Source organism: Bos mutus, chromosome 15 (assembly GCF_027580195.1).
Source record: "Bos mutus isolate GX-2022 chromosome 15, NWIPB_WYAK_1.1, whole genome shotgun sequence".
NCBI lineage: Eukaryota > Metazoa > Chordata > Mammalia > Artiodactyla > Bovidae > Bos > Bos mutus.
The window spans coordinates 34,128,522-34,147,980 of NC_091631.1; the positions used below are offsets into that span (position 1 = coordinate 34,128,522).

Genomic DNA, 19,459 nt, shown 5'->3' on the forward strand with positions numbered 1-19,459 from the left:
GACTGAGGAGCCTAAGATATCTTAGAGCTGGTGTTTCCCTGCTGGTAGGTAGGGCCCCAGGGACTAGTGCTGACTAGCTGGTGGACATGGCTGGGTCCTGGTGCTAGTGAACTAGGGGAAGGATTCCAAAATGACTCTTGCCAGCACCCGTGTTTTCCTGGTAAAATCAACTCCCAAAGTGGCTGCTGTCAGTGTTGTGAGGGTAAGTCTCCGGTGTCTTCTGCCTCCCTGGGAGGCTCTCCAAGATCAGCTACTTACTCAAGTTCCTTTCATATCACTGCTTCTACTCTGGGTCTCAACATGTGAGATTTTGTGTGTGCCCTTTAAGAGCAGAGTCTGTGTTTCTCACAGCCTTCCAGGCTCTCCTGAAAGTAAGCCCTGCTGTCTTCAAAGCTAAATGTTCCATGGGCTCATCTTCCTAGGGCAGGACCCCAGGGCTGAGAAGCTCAGTGTGGGGCTCAACTCTTGCTCCTTGAGAAACATGTTTGCAACTGTTCATGCCCATTAATGTTTTATCTGTATAAAGCAGATTACTTTGATCTATAGTTCAGATCTGTCTTCAGATCCTGTCTGGCTGTTAGTGTTAATTGTTGCCTTTGTTCTCTTTTTATCTGGAGAATGGCTCTGTTCTCCATACATACCATTTTTTTTTTTTTTCTCTATAGAAGTACAAAGAAGAAACAATACTTCTGGAATGAATCTAATTTTTATTTTCCATCATAAATTTCTGCATTGTCAATTATTTTTTCCACAATTTATAATGTGAGTTTTAAACCCACAGGAATATTTTTGTTTTATTTACATTCTTTTCTCATCTAAACCAGCTGTGCTTTGATTTCAGCCTGTATCACTCCTACTCTATGTCCAATATTCTTAACATTGCAAATCATAGAATTAATTTTGATCATGTGTATCTTTTTTTTTTTTCAATCTCCCTTCTAACTGACTTAGGTGATGGAGCAGAATACAGAATTCAAATAAGGGAAAAATTTCGCATCATGTTAGATAAGAACCATTTGCTTGGGAAATCTGGAGATTTCTGTCATGAAATTGCTCAGGAAGGCCGAGAACTGTTGGAACGTTTGTTTGGTGAAGAAGTTGGAACCGAAGAGCAGCCACAGACGGTGGTCCTTCAAGGGGCTGCTGGAATAGGCAAAACAACGTTGGTGAGAATGATGATGTTAGATTGGGCACAGGGCAACCTCTACCAGCAGAAATTTACCTATGTTTTTTATCTCAATGCAAGAGAAATCAACCAGTTGAGAGAGAGAAGCTTTGTTCAGTTGCTGTCAAAGGACTGGCCCAGCACAGAAGGTCCCATTGAAAGGATTATGTCCCAGCCAAGTCGTCTCCTTTTTATTATTGATAGTTTTGATGAACTGAACTTTGCCTTTGAGGAGCCTGAGTTTGTGCTGTGTGCAGACTGGACCCAAGTACATCCTGTGTCCTTCCTCATGAGTAGTTTGCTGAGAAAAGTGATGCTCCCTGAGTCATCCTTGTTGGTGACGACAAAACTCACAGCTTGGAGGAAACTAAAGCCTTTGTTGAAGAATCGGCATTCTATACAGTTACTAGGTATGTCTGAGGATGCAAGACAGGAATATATTTACCAGTTTTTTGAAGACCAGAGTTGGGCCCTGCAAGTATTCAGTTGCCTAAGAAACAGTGTGATGCTTTTTAACATGTGCAAAGTCCCCGCAGTGTGCTGGGTCGTTTGTAATTGTCTGGAGCAGCAAATGGAAAAGGGTGCTGATATCACGCTGACTTGCAAGACAACCACTTCTCTGTTTGCCTGCTGTATCTCTAGCTTGTTGACACAAGTAGATAGAAGCTTTCCTGGTCTACCCAGCCAAACCCAACTGAGGAGCCTGTGCCACTTGGCTGCCAAAGGAGTATGGACTATGACATACGTATTTTACAAGGAAAATCTCAGAAGACATGGGTTAGTGAAATCTGATGTTTCAATTTTCCTAGACACAAATATTCTTCAAAAGGACACAGAATATGAAAACTGCTACGTGTTCACCCACCTACACATTCAGGAGTTTTTTGCAGCAATGTTCTATGTGTTGGAAGGCAATTGGGACGCCAGGGACGATTCCCTTCAGTCTTTTGAAAATTTGGAGCTGGTGCTTGAAAGCAGCAGTTATAAAGACCCCCATTTGTCACAGATGAAATGCTTTTTGTTTGGCCTTTTGAATGAAGATCGAATGAAACAACTGGAGGAAACTTTTAACTGTACAATGTCACTGGAGGTGAAATGGACAATACTTCAGTGGATGGAAACACTGGGTAGCAGTGAACAGCTTCCATCACACCTGGTTTTTCTGGAGTTGTTTTTCCACTTGTATGAGACTCAAGATGAAGTATTTGTAAGCCAGGCAATGAGATATTTCCAAAAGGTTGTCATTAATATTTGTGAGGAAATCCATTTGCTTTTGTCTTCATTCTGCCTGAAGCACTGCCAGTGTTTACGGACCATGAAGCTGATGGTAACTGGGGTATTTGAGAAGAAGATGTTAAACTCAAGCTTCCCACCTGAAACTTGGTAAGTGGGTTAGGTCAGTTCCCTGGAAGTGCCCTGAAAGGGAATGAAGGACGTAGATGTTGTCAGAGGGAGGGGAGGAGTTGTTTAACTGAGGTCCCAGAGCCAGGATAACCTTTCAGAATTGTCCCACCTTGAGACAAGGAGGCCAGGCACTGAAACCCCCTATTGACCAGTCACAGCTACTGGTGAGGAATGGGCAAAATGTGCCTGCAGTTGCTGTCTTGGCCTGAGGGCAATCCCCAGAGAAGCACTTGGCTGAGAGCTTCCAGCAACTAGGGAATGAGTGTTTCAGTTCTCAAGGAGGGAGGCAGCACAGTGCTAACTTCCGTCCACTATAATATATTCTTTTTAAAAAAATAGAGACCAGGAATTTCTTGCTGAACCCAGAGTACATAGCTCATTTGTCTGGGCTGTTTCACTTTACTGACCTCACTCACCTTCCCTATTACCTTGATATAGTTTGGCCTTTGCATGAAAGATTTAGCCCTTTAACACCATAAATAGTGAGATAAGAAATAGTAGGTGCTGAAGGAGTGTTTTGAAAGACTAAATGCACCTTCAGCATTTTATGCATATTATTTTACCCTCTCTCCTTTCTCAAGTTACTTTTTCTAACTCTCTTGAACTATGGTATCAGTTCCAGATTTAATTGATTAAGGGCTTGGGGCTTCCCTGGTGGCTCAGAGGGTAAAGCGTCTGCTTGCATTGCAGGAGACCTGGGTTTGATCCCTGGGTCGGGAAGATCCCCTGGAGAAGGGAATGGCAACCCATTCCAGTATTCTTGCCTGGGAAATCCCATGGACGGAGAATCCTGGTAGGCTACAGTCCATGGGGTCACAAAGAGTCGGACACGACTGAGCAACTTCACTTCACTTCATGTGGCACACAGCTATATAATCACAGAATATTTAACATGTTATCCAAGCTAATGCTGGTCAAAACCATATCTCAATTTATTTTTAAGATTATAAAACTGAAACTCAGAGAAGTTCACCCAGAAAGTTACAGTTATCAGTTATTGATTCAAGCACAGATCAAATAATAGCTAACATTTGCTTAACACATACCCAGTATCCCTCTAAGTACCAGCTCGTTTAGTCTCCAATAATCCTACGTAGGTGCTGTTATTTCCATTTTACTTATAAAAAACTGAGGTACCAAGAAAGAACATAACTTGATTGAGGTTACACATCTGATTATAGGTATTTGGTTTTCCAACTTTACCCAAGTTTTCTCATTGCCATTACATACAAATGTATTCCTCTTATAAGAACATACATTTCATTTCTCTTGGAACTGTGGAAGTAGGAATTGTAGGCTGGGATGCTATGACCTTTCCTGTCCTTAGGGAGTTGTGAGTAATCACCTGCAGTCAATTTTCTTAATTCTGACTTCATAGTTCTACTTATAGAAGACATGATTGAACCCAGAACATTAGAATGTATTTTATGCCTAATAATAAGTATTAGGAAGGAATTCTAGCAACTGTATTGCTAGTCTTTGTGCTACTTTTCCCTCATCTATGTTATAGTGTTATCTGATACTAGAGTTGCCATTGTTGTGAAAATAAGAGACCGAGAATCCTGTGTTTTTTTAAGAGACATTATAGGTGACCTTAGCCTATTTTATGACATAACTACATTGTAAACCTCACAAGAGCGGGATCTCTTGTTCACCATTTTATACATCGTATGCAGTAAGTACTTGAATGTCTGAATGAATGACTTACCACCTCAATCTCAAATTTAAGACCCTGAGTGATGTAGAGACCACCCCTCTGCAATGTCATTCATCCCAATTTAAGCAAGGCATGGGGGAACCAATATTTATTGAGTAGTGAAGTGGATCACTATATTGCCATTTCAAACTATGCAGTTTTTACATACGAATTATTTTGAATTAAAGGCATCTGAGTTCTCAAAATTCCTTATTTGCCTAAAAGCAGAGCCTTCCAAAAGATCTCAGCTTTTTAAATTAGCTGTCATAAATCCCCTCCCCAGAGTAACTCTAATCTTGTCTTTGTGAAGGCAGCAGTTGGCACCACACTCAGACATTATTATCACCATGATATCTTCAGGCTCTCCTCTAAGGGGCCCATTTACCTTACCAAAAAGCCATTTGTTTTCCTGTAAGTGCCCTTTCTCCCTCTGCCTTTCCTCTAGTAATTGAGGTATGTAGACTCCAAATTCCAACCACTCCTTTGAGTTACTCCTAACTGAGTAGCAAAGGACACTTGTTTTCACTCAGCACCATCTTCTGAGAGTTGCCTGAGCGGAAACAGATTTGTTGGTCTTTTCTTTTTCTAATCATTTAGGCAAAGGGCTGGCAGTCACATTTTTCATTGGTGGCAAGACCTCTGTTCTGTGCTTCATACAAACAAACACTTGAGAGAAGTGATCTTGTGTCACAGCAACCTTGATGAATTAGCAATGAAGATTTTTAATCTAGAGCTAAGGCACCCAAACTGTAAACTACAAAAACTACGGTAAGTCTGGCATGAGAACATGGAGTTCTTCTTCTTTCTTTCTTTATCCCACCTCCCACTCCTACTCATTAGGGGGAACTAGTAGTAAACAGAAATTAAAATCTACTGCATAAAATACTCTTAAGAACACCACCTATGGAAACGTCTGGAGTTGTGGGAACATAAGTAACTTTTTCTGGGGAAAACTGCACAGAGCATAGAAGTGGTTGACCTGGTTTTTGAGGCTTGATTAGGAATTTTCTAGATAAAAAGGAACATAGAACTAAGGCATTCTACTCAGGTCAACAAAGCATTTTCAAAGATAAGTTCTGTTTTTTCCCCATTCAATACAATGCACAGATGTTAAGTGTTTAGTTCATTAGGTTTTGACAGTTGTATACACCTTTGTAACAAATACCCAAAACAAGATAGAGAGTAATTCCCTCCCCTCGTAAAGTTTCCATGTAATCTTTTCTCTATTTACTTCTCTCACTCTGTCCTGTCGTAAAGGCAACCACTTTCTGACCTCTATGACTGTACATTAGCTTTGTCTATTCTTGGAACTCATTTAGATTGATTCATGTGTTCATCTTATTTTGCTCAACAAAAGGTTTTTTGAAATTCATGTTATTGCATGTTTCAGTCATTCGTTTAATTACTGATTAGCATTCCCTTGTAATGATATACTACAACTTGCTTACTTATTTTCTTATTAATGGATCTTTGGGTTATTTCCAGTTTATGGCTGTTATGAATAAGGCTTCTATGAATATTTTGTACCAACCTTTTTTTATGACATGTTCTTATCTCTTGGGCTAATACCTAAGGATGGAATTATTAGCTCATAGATATATATTTAACTTTTTAAAAAATTCCCAACCAGTTCTTCAAAGTGGTTTTACCATTTTATAATCTTGCCTGCATCGTGTATACGTTCCAGCTGCTCCTCATCCTTGCCAACATTTGCTATTTCCTTTTCAAAATTTTTATATCTTCATTTTATTTTAGATACCCTACCACTTTTTTACATTTGCTTGTTCACATCTCTCTCTCTTGTCTGTTGGCTCCACCAGGAGCTGGAACCTATCCTATTTGTCTCTGTATTCGATGCCCATCAGTGTGCCCAATGCCTGATTGGTGCTCAGTAATATGTAGTGAATGCTGAACAAATAATTGAGACTTGTTGTTTCCATTAGCACTGGAGATGAATGTTCTTTTTTCAGGAAACAGGCTTCTCTTTAAATATTTCCCTTAGAATCTCAAGTAAGTAGATGAAGTCTGGTCTTGCATATATTTATAAATGTTGTTGACATATGCCCATATGTGATGATGACGTAGTCAAGTCCTTTTCACTTACCCGCCTTCATCTCCCCCACAGTGACCCTTCACTGGATGCCACCAACTCAAATTTCAACAACAGCTGATACTGGGGCTTCCCAGGTGGCGCCAGTGGTAAAGAACCTGCCTACCAATGCAGGAGATATAAGAGACGTGGGTTTGATTCCTGGGTCGGGAAGATCCCCTGGAGGAGGGCATGGCAACCCATTCCAGTATTCTTGCCTGGAGAATCCCATGGACAGAGGAGCCTGCTGGGCTACAGTCCAAGGGGTAGCAAAGAGTTAGACACAACTGAGGCAACGCAGCATGCAGTGTCTTCTCTGGGCTTAAATGGCTCCCTCTTTTAGAATGCGAGAGTCTCTTATGGGGGATAACACCATGAAGACGGCTCTCAGTCTTTCTCACCTTAGTATCACCTTACTCAAATCCCTTTTCCCTGACAAGGGATTTCAACTTACGTTTAGTGAGTGCATTAGGCACCTTTACTATATGATGATACCTAGCACTCTAAATGGATATAAAGCTTTATTCTTTTGGTGTGCTTGGCTGGATGAGGGGTGAGGGTGAAAGGTGCTGCTGAGTCACTTCGGTCGTGTCCGACTCTGTGCGACCCCATAGACGGCAGCCCACCAGGCTCCCCCGTCCCTGGGATTCTCCAGGCAAGAACACTGGAGTGGGTTGCCATTTCCTTCTCCAATGCATGAAAGTGAAAAGGGAAAGTGAAGTCGCTCAGTCGTGGCTGACTCTTGGCGACCCCATGGACTGCAGCCTACCAGGCTCCTCTGTCCATGGGATTTTCCAGGCAAGAGTACTGGAGTGGGGTGCCATTGCCTTCTGCTAAAGTGAAGGGAGATGATATCACAGGTTTCTGAACGGTTAGAAATATGACTATACTGGGCATTTGGGGCCAGCAGTGGCACTGGAGGACCCAGGCTTAAGTCTCTGACAAAGTTAGATGGAAACTTAAAAATTGGCCGATTTAACTTACTTCATATTTTGCTTTCCGTTGTCTCTCTCTCTACACCTAACAAAGCCCATGAGGTGACAGGAAATATTTTGAAAAAATGTGTTTTGCTAATTATGCATATCAAATAGTTGATATTAACTGTGAACTCACGTTGGCTTATTTAAAGGATTAATGTTGTGAATTAATGTTGTCATGCAGTATTTGGAATAGCCCCAATAATATTTGGTCATTGTTCCTAAAACTAAAGAGTTTAAAAAAAAACAAACAAAAAAGAACCCTCTTCTGCTTTCCTTATGTTACACCTTCTTTTCCTTCAAGGTTGAAAAACAAATTGAGAGTATTGGTTGTCAGGATATAATGGACATCTAAGTCATAACTCAGTCTTTTTCCTAGGCAGCATGCTGAATCCTGAGTATATGATCTTGACCTGGAATATGAGAAACCTAGTGTCAAATAAGAGATGGCAGAAATAGTTAGACAGTGTCTAAGAGCTGGGCTTGAAAAGAAAAGGATGTTGTAATCAGGGACAGAGATGATGATGTAATCTCTCCTGTGTATTTTTCTTCTGAAGGTTGAGATTTACTTCTTTCCCTGACCTTTGTCAGGGTATCTCTGGTTCTTTGACTCACAATCAGAATCTGATACATCTTGACCTGAAAGGGAGTGATATAGGGGATGATGGAGTGAAGTCATTATGTGAAGCCTTGAAACACCCAGACTGTAAACTACAGAGTCTAAGGTAAGTCATGAGTTTTGTGCGTGTGTGTGTGTGTGTGTTTATAATTGAGACTTTTGTCTGTCCAAATAGACTCTTACAGCCTGGACTTGCTATTCTTTGGGCTAACTTAAATTTACTTTCCTGATACAAAATAGCAGGGATTAATAGATTCAGGCTTCTTTCCTCCCAATAGGACCTACAACTCCTCCCACCTCCCCCACTGAAGAACTCCATTGTATAGTTCTCTGTGTCTCTATCTTCTAAGTCTGGGGGAAAAAATGGGAGCAGACCCAGAATTTGTAAGTTTTTCATATTTAAATGCAGGCATACTCACTGTATCTTTGAACTCTCACAGAAAAGAATGCACCACAGGTGGGTGGGGTGTGCAATGCTGTGGTGGACTAAACTTTTTTAACTTAATTTTGGATAATGAATCCCCCTTACCTTGTAATTGCAACACAGTGACCAGGTCAGAAAGTTGAGGAATATCAGTGCAGCAGCTGTCAAGACACTTGCTAGCTCTCACACACTACTGACAGGCCTGACCTTCTTTACAAAAGTGAGAAGGTTAGCAATCATACTTGCTCTCCACATTGTGTAACAGGTTTCAAGAAAGATCTTATTTTCCAAGGAAAGGCACTTAAATCAACTTCTCACAAAATAAAAACAAGCAAAAAAGAAAAACAAAAAATCATTACAGTAAGTTTTACCTTAGAAGTTTTTGAAATCCTTAGGTTCAGTTCAGGGGAGCAAGACTGAACCTTGATACATGAAGGGCCAAGGTAAGGCTGTATTTGTGGGGAGCAAATTATAATCTCTATGTGGACAAAAACCAGTGAAATCTGAAACAAGACCTTCTTTTTAACAATAGGCAAAAGTATCATTGGGATTTTTTAAAGTCTCACCAGTTTTTACGGGATGAAATTCACAGGATATCTGCAAAAGTTTTTGGTTAATTCTTAATCATGTGTAGAGTTCAATTGTCAGCAGGCCAGCCTAGGGTATTGGTTTTACCAACTACAAGGACATTTTAGGTCACTTTGAGGAAATTTCTCCTCTGTCCAAGCATAAAACATATTAGCAGCAAAGGGTTGTTAAATGGAGGGAAAGATGTTTTCTTGTAGTAGGAGCCATGGAGCCAAGAAAAATGCCTTGGCACTTGACAGATCAGCAGGCTGTGATAAGATTGCTTTCATCAGTTGAGATTTGAATAAGGCATTCCACTGATGAACCTTGATGTAGGCCCAAGTATTAGACTTTCAAATAGGAAACCATTTCTCCAAGTCAACTATTACAGGGCTGTTGCACCAGTGCGTAGAATGTTTGGAGGCAGAAGTCATCAGAGTTTTGTATATTGTCTAACACTCTATTCTGTAGGACTGGATGTTTTCTCAGTGTGGGTGGCCACTGGGGAGTAATCAGTCTCATAAACATTTCATATCATGAAATATTCCTAGGAAAAACTCCAGTTCTGTGTTTGCTTTAGGCCTCCTGTTATGAGAGTTAGAAACAGCCTGAGTGGCCACGATTGCCTTGTTCAGGCATAGATCATGCTGAGCTTAACATTTTAGAATTGCATTTTGATATTTCACTCCCCCTGCTGAATGTAGATGATGCGGGCAGCGAAAGTGTTGATAAATTAGTGGGTCTTTGCCAGTTTGTTTCACCAAATATGATCCCCAATTGCTACAGGGACTTAGCAAATTTAGAAATAGTGTTTTAAAACGATTTAAATTGTAAAGAGACTCATATCAGCCCTTGCAAATGAACATATTGGAAAGGTACACACAATCACTAATTTTCGTGTGAATATTTCACGATGATATTTACCAAAGGTTTTCCCCCACAAGAGGAGAAAGATCTTGTCTCCCTGTCTTAATAACTTCTTCCACATTGTGATAACAGGGTAGCTCTTAAAATATGTTGAACACATGGGAGGGGGGATGTTGGACATGCATTTACTGCCTAATTGTGCCCGGAATCCTGTCTTAGTTTGCCTGTACTCTGCTGTTGTGGTTACAAGCAAGGTGAGGGAGCAATCATTGGTTCCACCAAACAGCCACCTGAAGAATGCCAAAATGGTATAAATGCAAAACACCCCTTAGATCCTCAAAGGTTTTGAGTTAGGACTAACATTCTAGAAAGAGAGCATCTAAAATGGTTGCTAGAAGAAACTGACTAGTTGCCAAATATAAACAGAAGGTACTTGAGAATGTCAGATATCCACTCTAATATCACATAGAGTCACAATCTTGGCTCTATTATTAAGTAGAATAGAATACTTTATAATATTAATAGGTAGAGTGCATATGGTCCAGTAGAAATGTTTGCTTTTCCAGGCTTGAAGAACTTGCAGTTTATTACACTTGTTTACAGTCCTTAAGAGCCCGAAGCATAATGAGCCATGATAAACATGCACAGACTTTGGCAAAGTGAGAGTATACACTTTGAAACTGAAAGTTCTGCCATCTGCATAGGTGATACAGCAGGCAGAGACTTGAAAACTGAACTGCCAATCCTCTCTTCTCTCTCACAGAAATCTTTCATTCATCAGATTTAATAAACCTTCATATGTATATTTATACAGCTTCATAATCACCCCAAATAAGGTTTAAATGAAGTATCATTTAAACATTTAAGCCCTAACTTTTAAAATGCATATAATATGGGACATAAGACAATTCATTGATTTGGGGGAATTATTTGATCTATAAGGGAACTGTAAGATTTTGCTACTATAATTTGAGTAATATGAACAAGAAATGGTAACAGAGTATTGTTAAGAAAGTAATTTATTTTCTGTCTTTGAAGTTTAATTTCTGTATATGCATTTAGATAAGCACACATAACTAATTCTTAAAATGTTACATTACTCTGAGCCTCCAAAATCAATGAGTAGGTTTAGCAAATATATTTGACATTCAGTTCAGTTCAGTCGCTCAGTCGTGTCCGACTCTTTGCGACCCCATGAATCGCAGCACGCCAGGCCTCCCTGTCCATCACCAACTCCCGGAGTTCACTCAAAATCACGTCCATCGAGTCAGTGATGCCATCCAGCCATCTCATCCTCTGTCGTCCCCTTCTCCTCCTGCCCCCAGTCCCTCCCAGCATCAGAGTCTTTTCCAATGAGTCAACTCTTCGCATGAGGTGGCCAAAGTACTGGAGTTTCAGCTTTAGCATCATTCCTTCCAAAGAAATCCCAGGGCTGATCTCTTTCAGAATGGACTGGTTGGATCTTCTTGCAGTCCAAGGGACTCTCAAAAGTCTTCTCCAGCACCACAGTTCAAAAGCATCAATTCTTCGGTGCTCAGCCTTCTTCACAGTCCAACTCTCACATCCATACATGACCACAGGAAAAACCATAGCCTTGACTAGACGAACCTTTGTTGGCAAAGTAATATCTCTGCTTTTGAATATGCTATCTAGGTTGGTCATAACTTTCCTTCCAAGGAGTAAGCATCTTTTAATTTCATGGCTGCAGTCACCATCTGTAGTGATTTTGGAGCACAAAAAAATAAAGTCTGACACTGTTTCCATTGTTTCCCCATCTATTTCCCATGAAGTGATGGGACCAGATGCCATGATCTTCGTTTTCTGAATGTTGAGCTTTAAGGCAACTTTTTCACTCTCCACTTTGAATTTCATCAAGAGGCTTTTTAGTTCCTCTTCACTTTCTGCCATAAGGGTGGTGTCATCTGCATATCTGAGGTGATTGATATTTCTCCTGACAATCTTGATTCCAGCTTGTGCTTCTTCCAGCCCAGAGTTTCTCATGATGTATTCTGCATATAAGTTAAATAAGCAGGGTGACAATATACAGCCTTGATGTACTCCTTTTCCTATTCGGAACCAGTCTGTTGTTCCATGTCCAGTTCTAACTGTTGCTTCCTGACCTGCATACAGATTTCTCAAGAGGCAGGTCAGATGGTCTGGTATTCCCATCTCTTTCAGAATTTTCCACAGTTTATTGTGATTAACACAGTCAAAGGCTTTGGCATAGTCAATAAAGCAGAAATAGATGTTTTTCTGGAACTCTTGCTTTTTTGATGATCCAGCGGATGTTGGCAATTTGGTCTCTGGTTCCTCTGCCTTTTCTAAAACCAGCTTGAACATCTGGAAGTTCACGGTTCGTGTATTGCTGAAGCCTGGCTTGGAGAATTTTGAGCATTACTTTACTAGCATGTGAGATGAGTGCAATTGTGCGGTAGTTTGAGCATTCTTTGACATTGTCTTTCTTTGGGATTGGAATGAAAACTGACCTTTTCCAGTCCTGTGGCCACTGCTGAGTTTTCCAAATTTGCTGGCATATTGAGTGCAGCACTTTCACAGCATCATCTTTCAGGATTTGAAAGAGCTCAACTGGAATTCCATCACCTCCACTAGCTTTGTTTGTAGTGATGCTTTCTAAGGCCCACTTGACTTCACATTCCAGGATGTCTGGCTCTAGGTGAGTGATCACACCATCGTGATTATCTGGGTCATGAAGATCTTTTTTGTACAGTTCTTCTGTGTATTCTTGCCACCTCTTCTTAGTATCTTCTGCTTCTGTTAGGTCCATACCATGTCTGTCCTTTATTGAGTGCATGAAATATTCTGTGCATGAAATCTGTGCATGAAATATTCCTTTGGTATGTCTAATTTTCTTGAAGAGATCTCTAGTCTTTCCCATTCTGTTGTTTTCCTCTATTTTTTGCATTGATTGCTGAGGAAGGCTTTCTTATCTCTCCTTGCTATTCTTTGGAACTCTGCATTCAGATGTTTATATCTTTCCTTTTCTCCTTTGCTTTTCGCTTCTCTTCTTTTCACAGCTATTTGTAAGGCCTCCCCAGACAGCCATTTTGCTTTTTTGCATTTCTTTTCCATGGGGATGGTCTTGCTCCCTGTCTCCTGTACAATGTCACGAACCTCCGTCCATAGTTCATCAGGTACTCTATCAAATCTAGTCCCTTAAATCTATTTCTTACTTCCACTGTATAATCATAAGGGATTTGATTTAGGTCATACCTGATGATAGTATAATCACTGTTGGTAACTACGAATTTAGCAAAACAGTTTTATATCTCAAAGCTTGACCCAGATATCATGATGTTTATAATATTATCTGATTCCAAGATTTATAAAATTATAATTTATAAAGATGTCATTTATTTAACTCATTTAAATTATACACACAGATTTACATTTATATTCTTTTAAATATTAGCATAATAATTTGATCTATAAGAGAACTGTAAGAGATTTAAGTTCTTTAATTTAGATTTATTGTTAAAGAGATGGAAAACCTTGTGTGATCTAAAAAACCATGTGTGCATTTTTATTTCTCACTTTCATAAAATCAGGGAGAAGTCCCATAGACATTTTAAGTCTCAAATTTTGGACCAAATTAACTTATCCCATGATTTATCTTGTTTGTGGTGCAGACGGTAAAGCGTCTGTCTACAATGTGGGAGACCTGGGTTCAATCCCTGGGTCGGGAAGATTCCCTGGAGAAGGAAATGGCAACCCAGTCCAGTATTCTTGCTAGAAAATCCCATGCTCGGAGGAGCCTGGTGCAGGCTACTGTCCACGGGGTCGCAAAGAGTCGGACATGACTGAGCGACTTCACTTTCTTTCACTTTAGAACAGGCCCATGAAGCCTATCCCACTAATGGAAAGGCCCTTTCTCTCGTGAGCATCATTTCCCTGGCACCTGTGGTGCATTCAGCCCCTACGTGGATAACAGACAACTTCTGCAACCATTCTGCTTTGGCAACAACTCCATTCTGCTGTATCTCAATTTCTAGTTCATATCAGAAAACTCATCTCGTACTCAGCAACAAAAAGAAATAACCTGCAAATAAAACACGCATTTTTAGAAAAGATAAATACACTCATACAGCTGTTCTGAGCTCCCCAAGAGTTCATGCTCTAGGACAGCAGGTCCTCCTCACCGAGGAATGGTGGCTTTCTTGGGTGATGCCTTTTGAGTGGCAGTTTTCTTACTGTAATCCTGTAGCACAGGAGAGCTTAACTCCACTGGGTCTCAACTCATGAATGAAGCTGTAGCAGCTTCCATCAGATAAAATTCGACCCTGACCACCTCTTGAACTGAGATAACTTATTCTAGGAGTGTAGATTCCTTCCTGTCAGTCCCATTGCCTAAGGACCATTTTATGGACCAGTGTCCCATGACAACTCATAAGAGCCACAGACAGCAATCAATAAGAACAACAAAAAAATAAAAATTCTAATGTGTCTACTTTAAAGAGGCTTTGGAAGTTTTCAGCCAAGGGCCTCATTTTAGTGGCAGCATTAAGAGACTGGTTCTCCAGCAAGACCTAAAAGTAAGTTAGTGCATCTTCTCTGTTTTGCTAGTTCATTATTTAGGGGTTAAGTATGGAGTCAGAAACCTCAGCTCTCACCTTCCCTTTGAGTCACTGGTGATTGAGTCACTGGTGATTGATATTACATATTAATAATAAGACAGGGCCTTCAAACTCTAGAAAAAGATTATACATTTTTATTATCGTAATGTGAGATGAGAATACTGATAAATCTTTTTTCTGATTTAACAAAATTCTTTCAATATTTGTAACATTTAGGAATTCCAAAATATCAATTTGAGTATTGAAAGAAAGACGTTATTATACAGGGCAATCAAAATTACAGACTTAAAAGCACTTAAAGGTTGATCTCACAAGACATAGCAACAATTGGTAAGGTTCAGGTACCCTATAAGATTCCCTTGTTATGATAAAACAATAAAACACAGCAAAAATGTTCTTACAAAATATTTTCTGATTTATGATACCATCTACTTTTCTTTGCAGATGCAAGGGAATGAGGGATCATTTTCTTTTTATGAGGCTGATATTTCATTCATCAAGCATTAGGAGGTCCATAGCTTAAATTCTATTAATTGGCACAAAGAAAAGAGATTGAGAAACTCAAACTTATAATATGGAAAAGATAAGAGCGAAATAGATTATGAACAAAGGGACTCTGGGTCATGTACTGTTTATATCTCCAGTCAGAAGCATTTTTTAACGTTTCAGTGCCGCTTCTATTTCTTGATTCATAAATGAGCTGCATTTTGTCTCATGTCCAGCAAGTTATAGTGCCTGCTTTTAATTGGTAATTATTAGTTATTACTCTTCAGGGTTCCCGCTCATATGTATGCTTGATCAAATTCAACAGGATTACAGCATTTAAAATACCCTATGTAAAGCAATACATTTAGTATACCTCTGTCATATAATTTCCAGTATGTTCATTTAATCTAGGATTACAAGGGCTAGATATTCTACCTTTTGAACTCTTCTAAAACTTTCTATCATGGCAACACACATGATTCCAGAAATTATTTATACTTAATTCTTTAAATTTAATTTTTAATCAGTGTGTACTGCTAGTTTTTTGGTTTTGTTTTCTTAAACTCACCTTTCTCACTGTATAAGATCTTAATTTTGATTCATTGCACCATTGGCTAGTACAATTTTAAACTAATGTTTTCATGCAGTGTGTGTGAATGATACATTTGCCAACTTCCTTTATATACTTGGATTGCCTTCATAGATGAATTACAGCATATCTGGGTCTCAGGCCTCCACTCTCTTCTGCACACTTTGACTTAGCTATATTACTTTCTAACATCTAGGTTTCTAAAGAGAAGTCTGAGAATAATCTGCCACTTCAGCTGTACCTTCCCAGACTTTCTCACTCGTGTTCTCAGAATTTTTTAAAATTAGCTTTACATTTTGTTACTTTTGACCCTGATGCTAGGAAAGATTGAAGGCAGGAGGCGAAGGGGATCACAGAGGACCAGATGGTTGGATGGCATCACTGACTCAATGGACATGAGTTTGAGCAAGCTCCAGGAGTTGGTGATGGACAGGCAAGGCTGGCATGCTTTAGTCCATGGGGTTTGCAAAGAGTTGGTCACAACAGAGCAACTGAGCAACTGAACTGAACTTTTGAACTGCTGGAAACCTTTGTTTTTTCCCTGTCAGAAATGATTTCTTTAAATTTTTTAAAATGACTTCAGGGCTCACTCTCTTGCACGTGCTGTCTCTGTGTCTCTTTTTTAAGAGCATCTGATAGTCTTGAGAGTCCCTTGGACTGCAAGGAGATCCAACCATTCTAAAGGAGATCAGTCCTGGGTGTTCATTGGAAGGACTGATGCTAAAGCTGAAACTCCAGTACTTTGGCCACCTCATGTGAAGAGCTGACTCATTGGAAAAGACCCTGATGCTGGGAGGGATTGAGGGCAGGAGGAGGAGGGGACGACAGAGGATGAGATGGCTGGATGGCATCACCAACTCGATGGACATGAGTCTGAGTGAACTCCGGGAGTTGGTGATGGACAGGGAGGCCTGGCGTGCTGTGATTCATAGGGTCGCAAAGAGTCAGACATGACTGAGCAACTGAACTGAACTGATAGTCAATGGCTGTAGCTTTCTTCCTATATAATTCTTACTTTTGTCCTCTTAATCTTTTATCCTCTCCTACTAGGGGAGTTTCTTAGATTTATTTATGTTGATTTTTCTCTATTGTGTCAAATACAGATTTCAGTTCTCTGTTTTTGTTTTTCCTTCATTTTTGTTTTTTTGGTTGATTGAACCCATGTGAAGCATTCTCACTTCTGATGTGCTATTCTTGTTTCACAGAGTCTGCATTGTCCTATACATTTAAAATGTAAAAGAAGCCTTTCTAAACATTTTCTTCTGTTTACTAGTTTTGTTTTTTATATGTGTCCTTATTTTCTGTCCCTTGGTATAATGTATCTTTTTCTGTTAAGCTTTAATATTTTATCCACAGATCCCATAATATTGGAATATCTTTTCTGTCTGGAACAGCTCTATCTATACCTAGTTTATAAGATTTCCCTTGTTTCCCTAACTGCCTGGTTGGCTGCTGATATAATATCTTTTTGCATTAATCTACTCAGGATCCCATAATAAAATACCCAAAATAGCACAGACTGGCAAGCTTAGAAAACACAAATTTATTTATTACAGTTCTGGAAGCTGGAAGGTCGAGATCAAATGCTGGCAGTGTTGGTTTCTGGTGAGGCCTCTCTCCCTTGCTTATAGGTGGCTGCCTTCTTGTTTTGTCTTCACATGGCCTTTTTGGGCATGTACTCACTCCTGGTGTCTCTTCCTCCTCTTATGAGGACACCAGTTCTATTGAATTAGGGAGTCTACTCCTATGACCTCATTAACCTTAATTACCTCCTTAGAGGTCCCATCTCCAAATACTGTCATCCTGGATAGGGAACATACAAATTTGGGGAGTGCAATTCAGTCCATAACAACTTTTCAGAACAAACTAAGGTTTTTCAGCTTTAGGTCATGTTCTAGGTCATCCACTAAGGACTAATTCTGGACTGAGGAGGGAGCTGCTCCTGTTCCTACCGCTCTGTACCCTGATTTTGATGTAGAGATCCAATTCTCAAGGGACTCAAGTTGATAAGTCCTTGATTAAAGGGAATAAGTAGAACAAGTACAAGTTCCAGGAATGTTACTGCCTGACTCTGCTTACAAATAGCTGATATTACTCTCAGCCATGTTTAAAGCCCAAGTTGTATGTAAATACGAGTCTCTAAAAATAAGTGCTCTACATGCACTTCTTACTTTCTTGTTGTTTCCCTTCCTCTTTTAAGAAATACTTAATTTTATTTCTAATTTACTTCTTATTTTCACTGTTAAGGACAGGGTTACTCAGAAAACACAGGTTGGCTGCCATGAATAAATGAAATCTTGACAGTAGTTTATGGTTGCTTCAGCTTTCGCCCCTGGTTTCCTGCCCATCTCAGTTCTGTTTCAGAAGTCAAAGTGTGCAAGGAGGATAAGGAGGATACAGCCATCCTTCCGTCTACCTTCTTCATGTTGTTGTTAAAAGAAATTCCTCCCAGATAAAAAAACAGATTATTATTTAAAAATACTCTTTTGAATGCTTTCATACATATTTTGTAAGGAATTGGGGAGGTAGGGATGGGAGAGACAAGCTTCCTCCCCTCCCCTTCCTAACTGTCTGTCAGAGCCCTGTGCTTCAGATGAATCACTCTCATTCTGTGTAGGGAAGCTGGGTTTTCAGAACAGGTCCCAAAGACTGGGAAACCACACCCTGTGGCTGAGTGAGTTGGGGTTATAATTCTTCTCTGAGGAATGGTCATTTCTATTTTTCTGTATCGTTTTCCAGCTTGGAATCCTGCGACCTAACTACGGTTTGTTGTCTGAATATCTCTAAGGCTCTCGTGAGAAGCCAGAGCCTGTTATCTCTGAATCTGTCAACTAATAATCTATTGGATGATGGAGTGAAGCTGTTGTGCGAGGGCTTAATGCATCCAAAGTGTAACCTGGAGAAACTGTCGTGAGTCTTTCTGTACTGTTTTCTACAGAGACATTTTGTTCAGTTTTTTTTGTAACTTATAATTATGAACTGAGTGGGGAAACTGGGTCTTGACATTAATCGGCTCATTTGTCAATCCTGGATGACTTCCTCCTTCTACCTCCTTCCCCCTTTCACTTGACTTTTAGACGTTTCTTTTGTTTATGATAGAGGTCTTATTTTCATTCTTTTCCAGGCTCTTCTCTGTCCTCTTATATTTTGTTTCACCATACCTTGTCCATGGCTGCAATGAAATTCATGATTTAAGTAGGTTTGATGAGGTTGCTTCTATAGTAGAGATTTAGGGGTTGTTGGTACCAGCTAACTTCCCTCTAAAAGGGGAGAGAAGCATGCACTTTGGGACTTGACTGACCCCTCTTCATCTGTGTTTCTGCTTCAGCTTAGAAAGCTGTGGCCTCACAGTAGCTTGTTGTGAGGATCTGTCTTTGGTTCTCATCAGCAACAAAAGGCTGACACATTTATGCTTGGCGGACAACATGTTGGGAGATGGTGGAGTAAAGTTTATGAGCGAGGCCTTGAAACATCCACAGTGCATTCTACAGAGCCTAGTGTAAGTGTCTACTAGTTTTTAAAATATATATATATTTATTGTTATTTACTTGGCCATGCTGGGTCTTAGTTGTGGCATTCGGGATCTTCGATCCTCATTGCAGTGTGTGAACTCTCAGTTGCAGCTTGTGGGATCTAGTTCCCTGACCAGGGATCAAACCCAGGCTCCCTGCGTTGGCAGTGCAGAGTCGTAGCCCGTGGACCACTAGGGAAGTCCTAGTGTCTACTAGTTTTCATCATTCCCATGTAATAACATTTTGAAATATATTTAAACTAGGAAAATATTATGGACATGTTATGTCCCTTGCTTTTTCCCTGTTGTCTACAATGATGAGGATGATGAAGATGATGATATTAATAATTGCCATTTATGGTGACCCTACTCTGTGCTGGGCCCTGTGCAAAATTTGTTTAACCTGCACAGAAGTACCCGTTGGTGTCAAATTGGTCACCTGAGTTCTAAGTGCCTCACTGAATAGGTGAGGA

General features: G+C 40.0%; 1 protein-coding gene across 1 annotated transcript in view; it reads left to right on the forward strand.

The window, feature by feature from the left end:
* The window catches only part of NLRP14 (NLR family pyrin domain containing 14), a 45,221-nt gene that overhangs the window by 11,984 nt on the left and 13,778 nt on the right, over positions 1-19,459 (forward strand). The window contains exons 4-8 of the mRNA XM_070383191.1: positions 952-2,548; positions 4,863-5,033; positions 7,889-8,056; positions 18,215-18,385; positions 18,804-18,974. Coding sequence (XP_070239292.1) covers positions 952-2,548; positions 4,863-5,033; positions 7,889-8,056; positions 18,215-18,385; positions 18,804-18,974 — 2,278 coding nt within the window. The remainder of the gene's footprint in view (positions 1-951; positions 2,549-4,862; positions 5,034-7,888; positions 8,057-18,214; positions 18,386-18,803; positions 18,975-19,459) is intronic.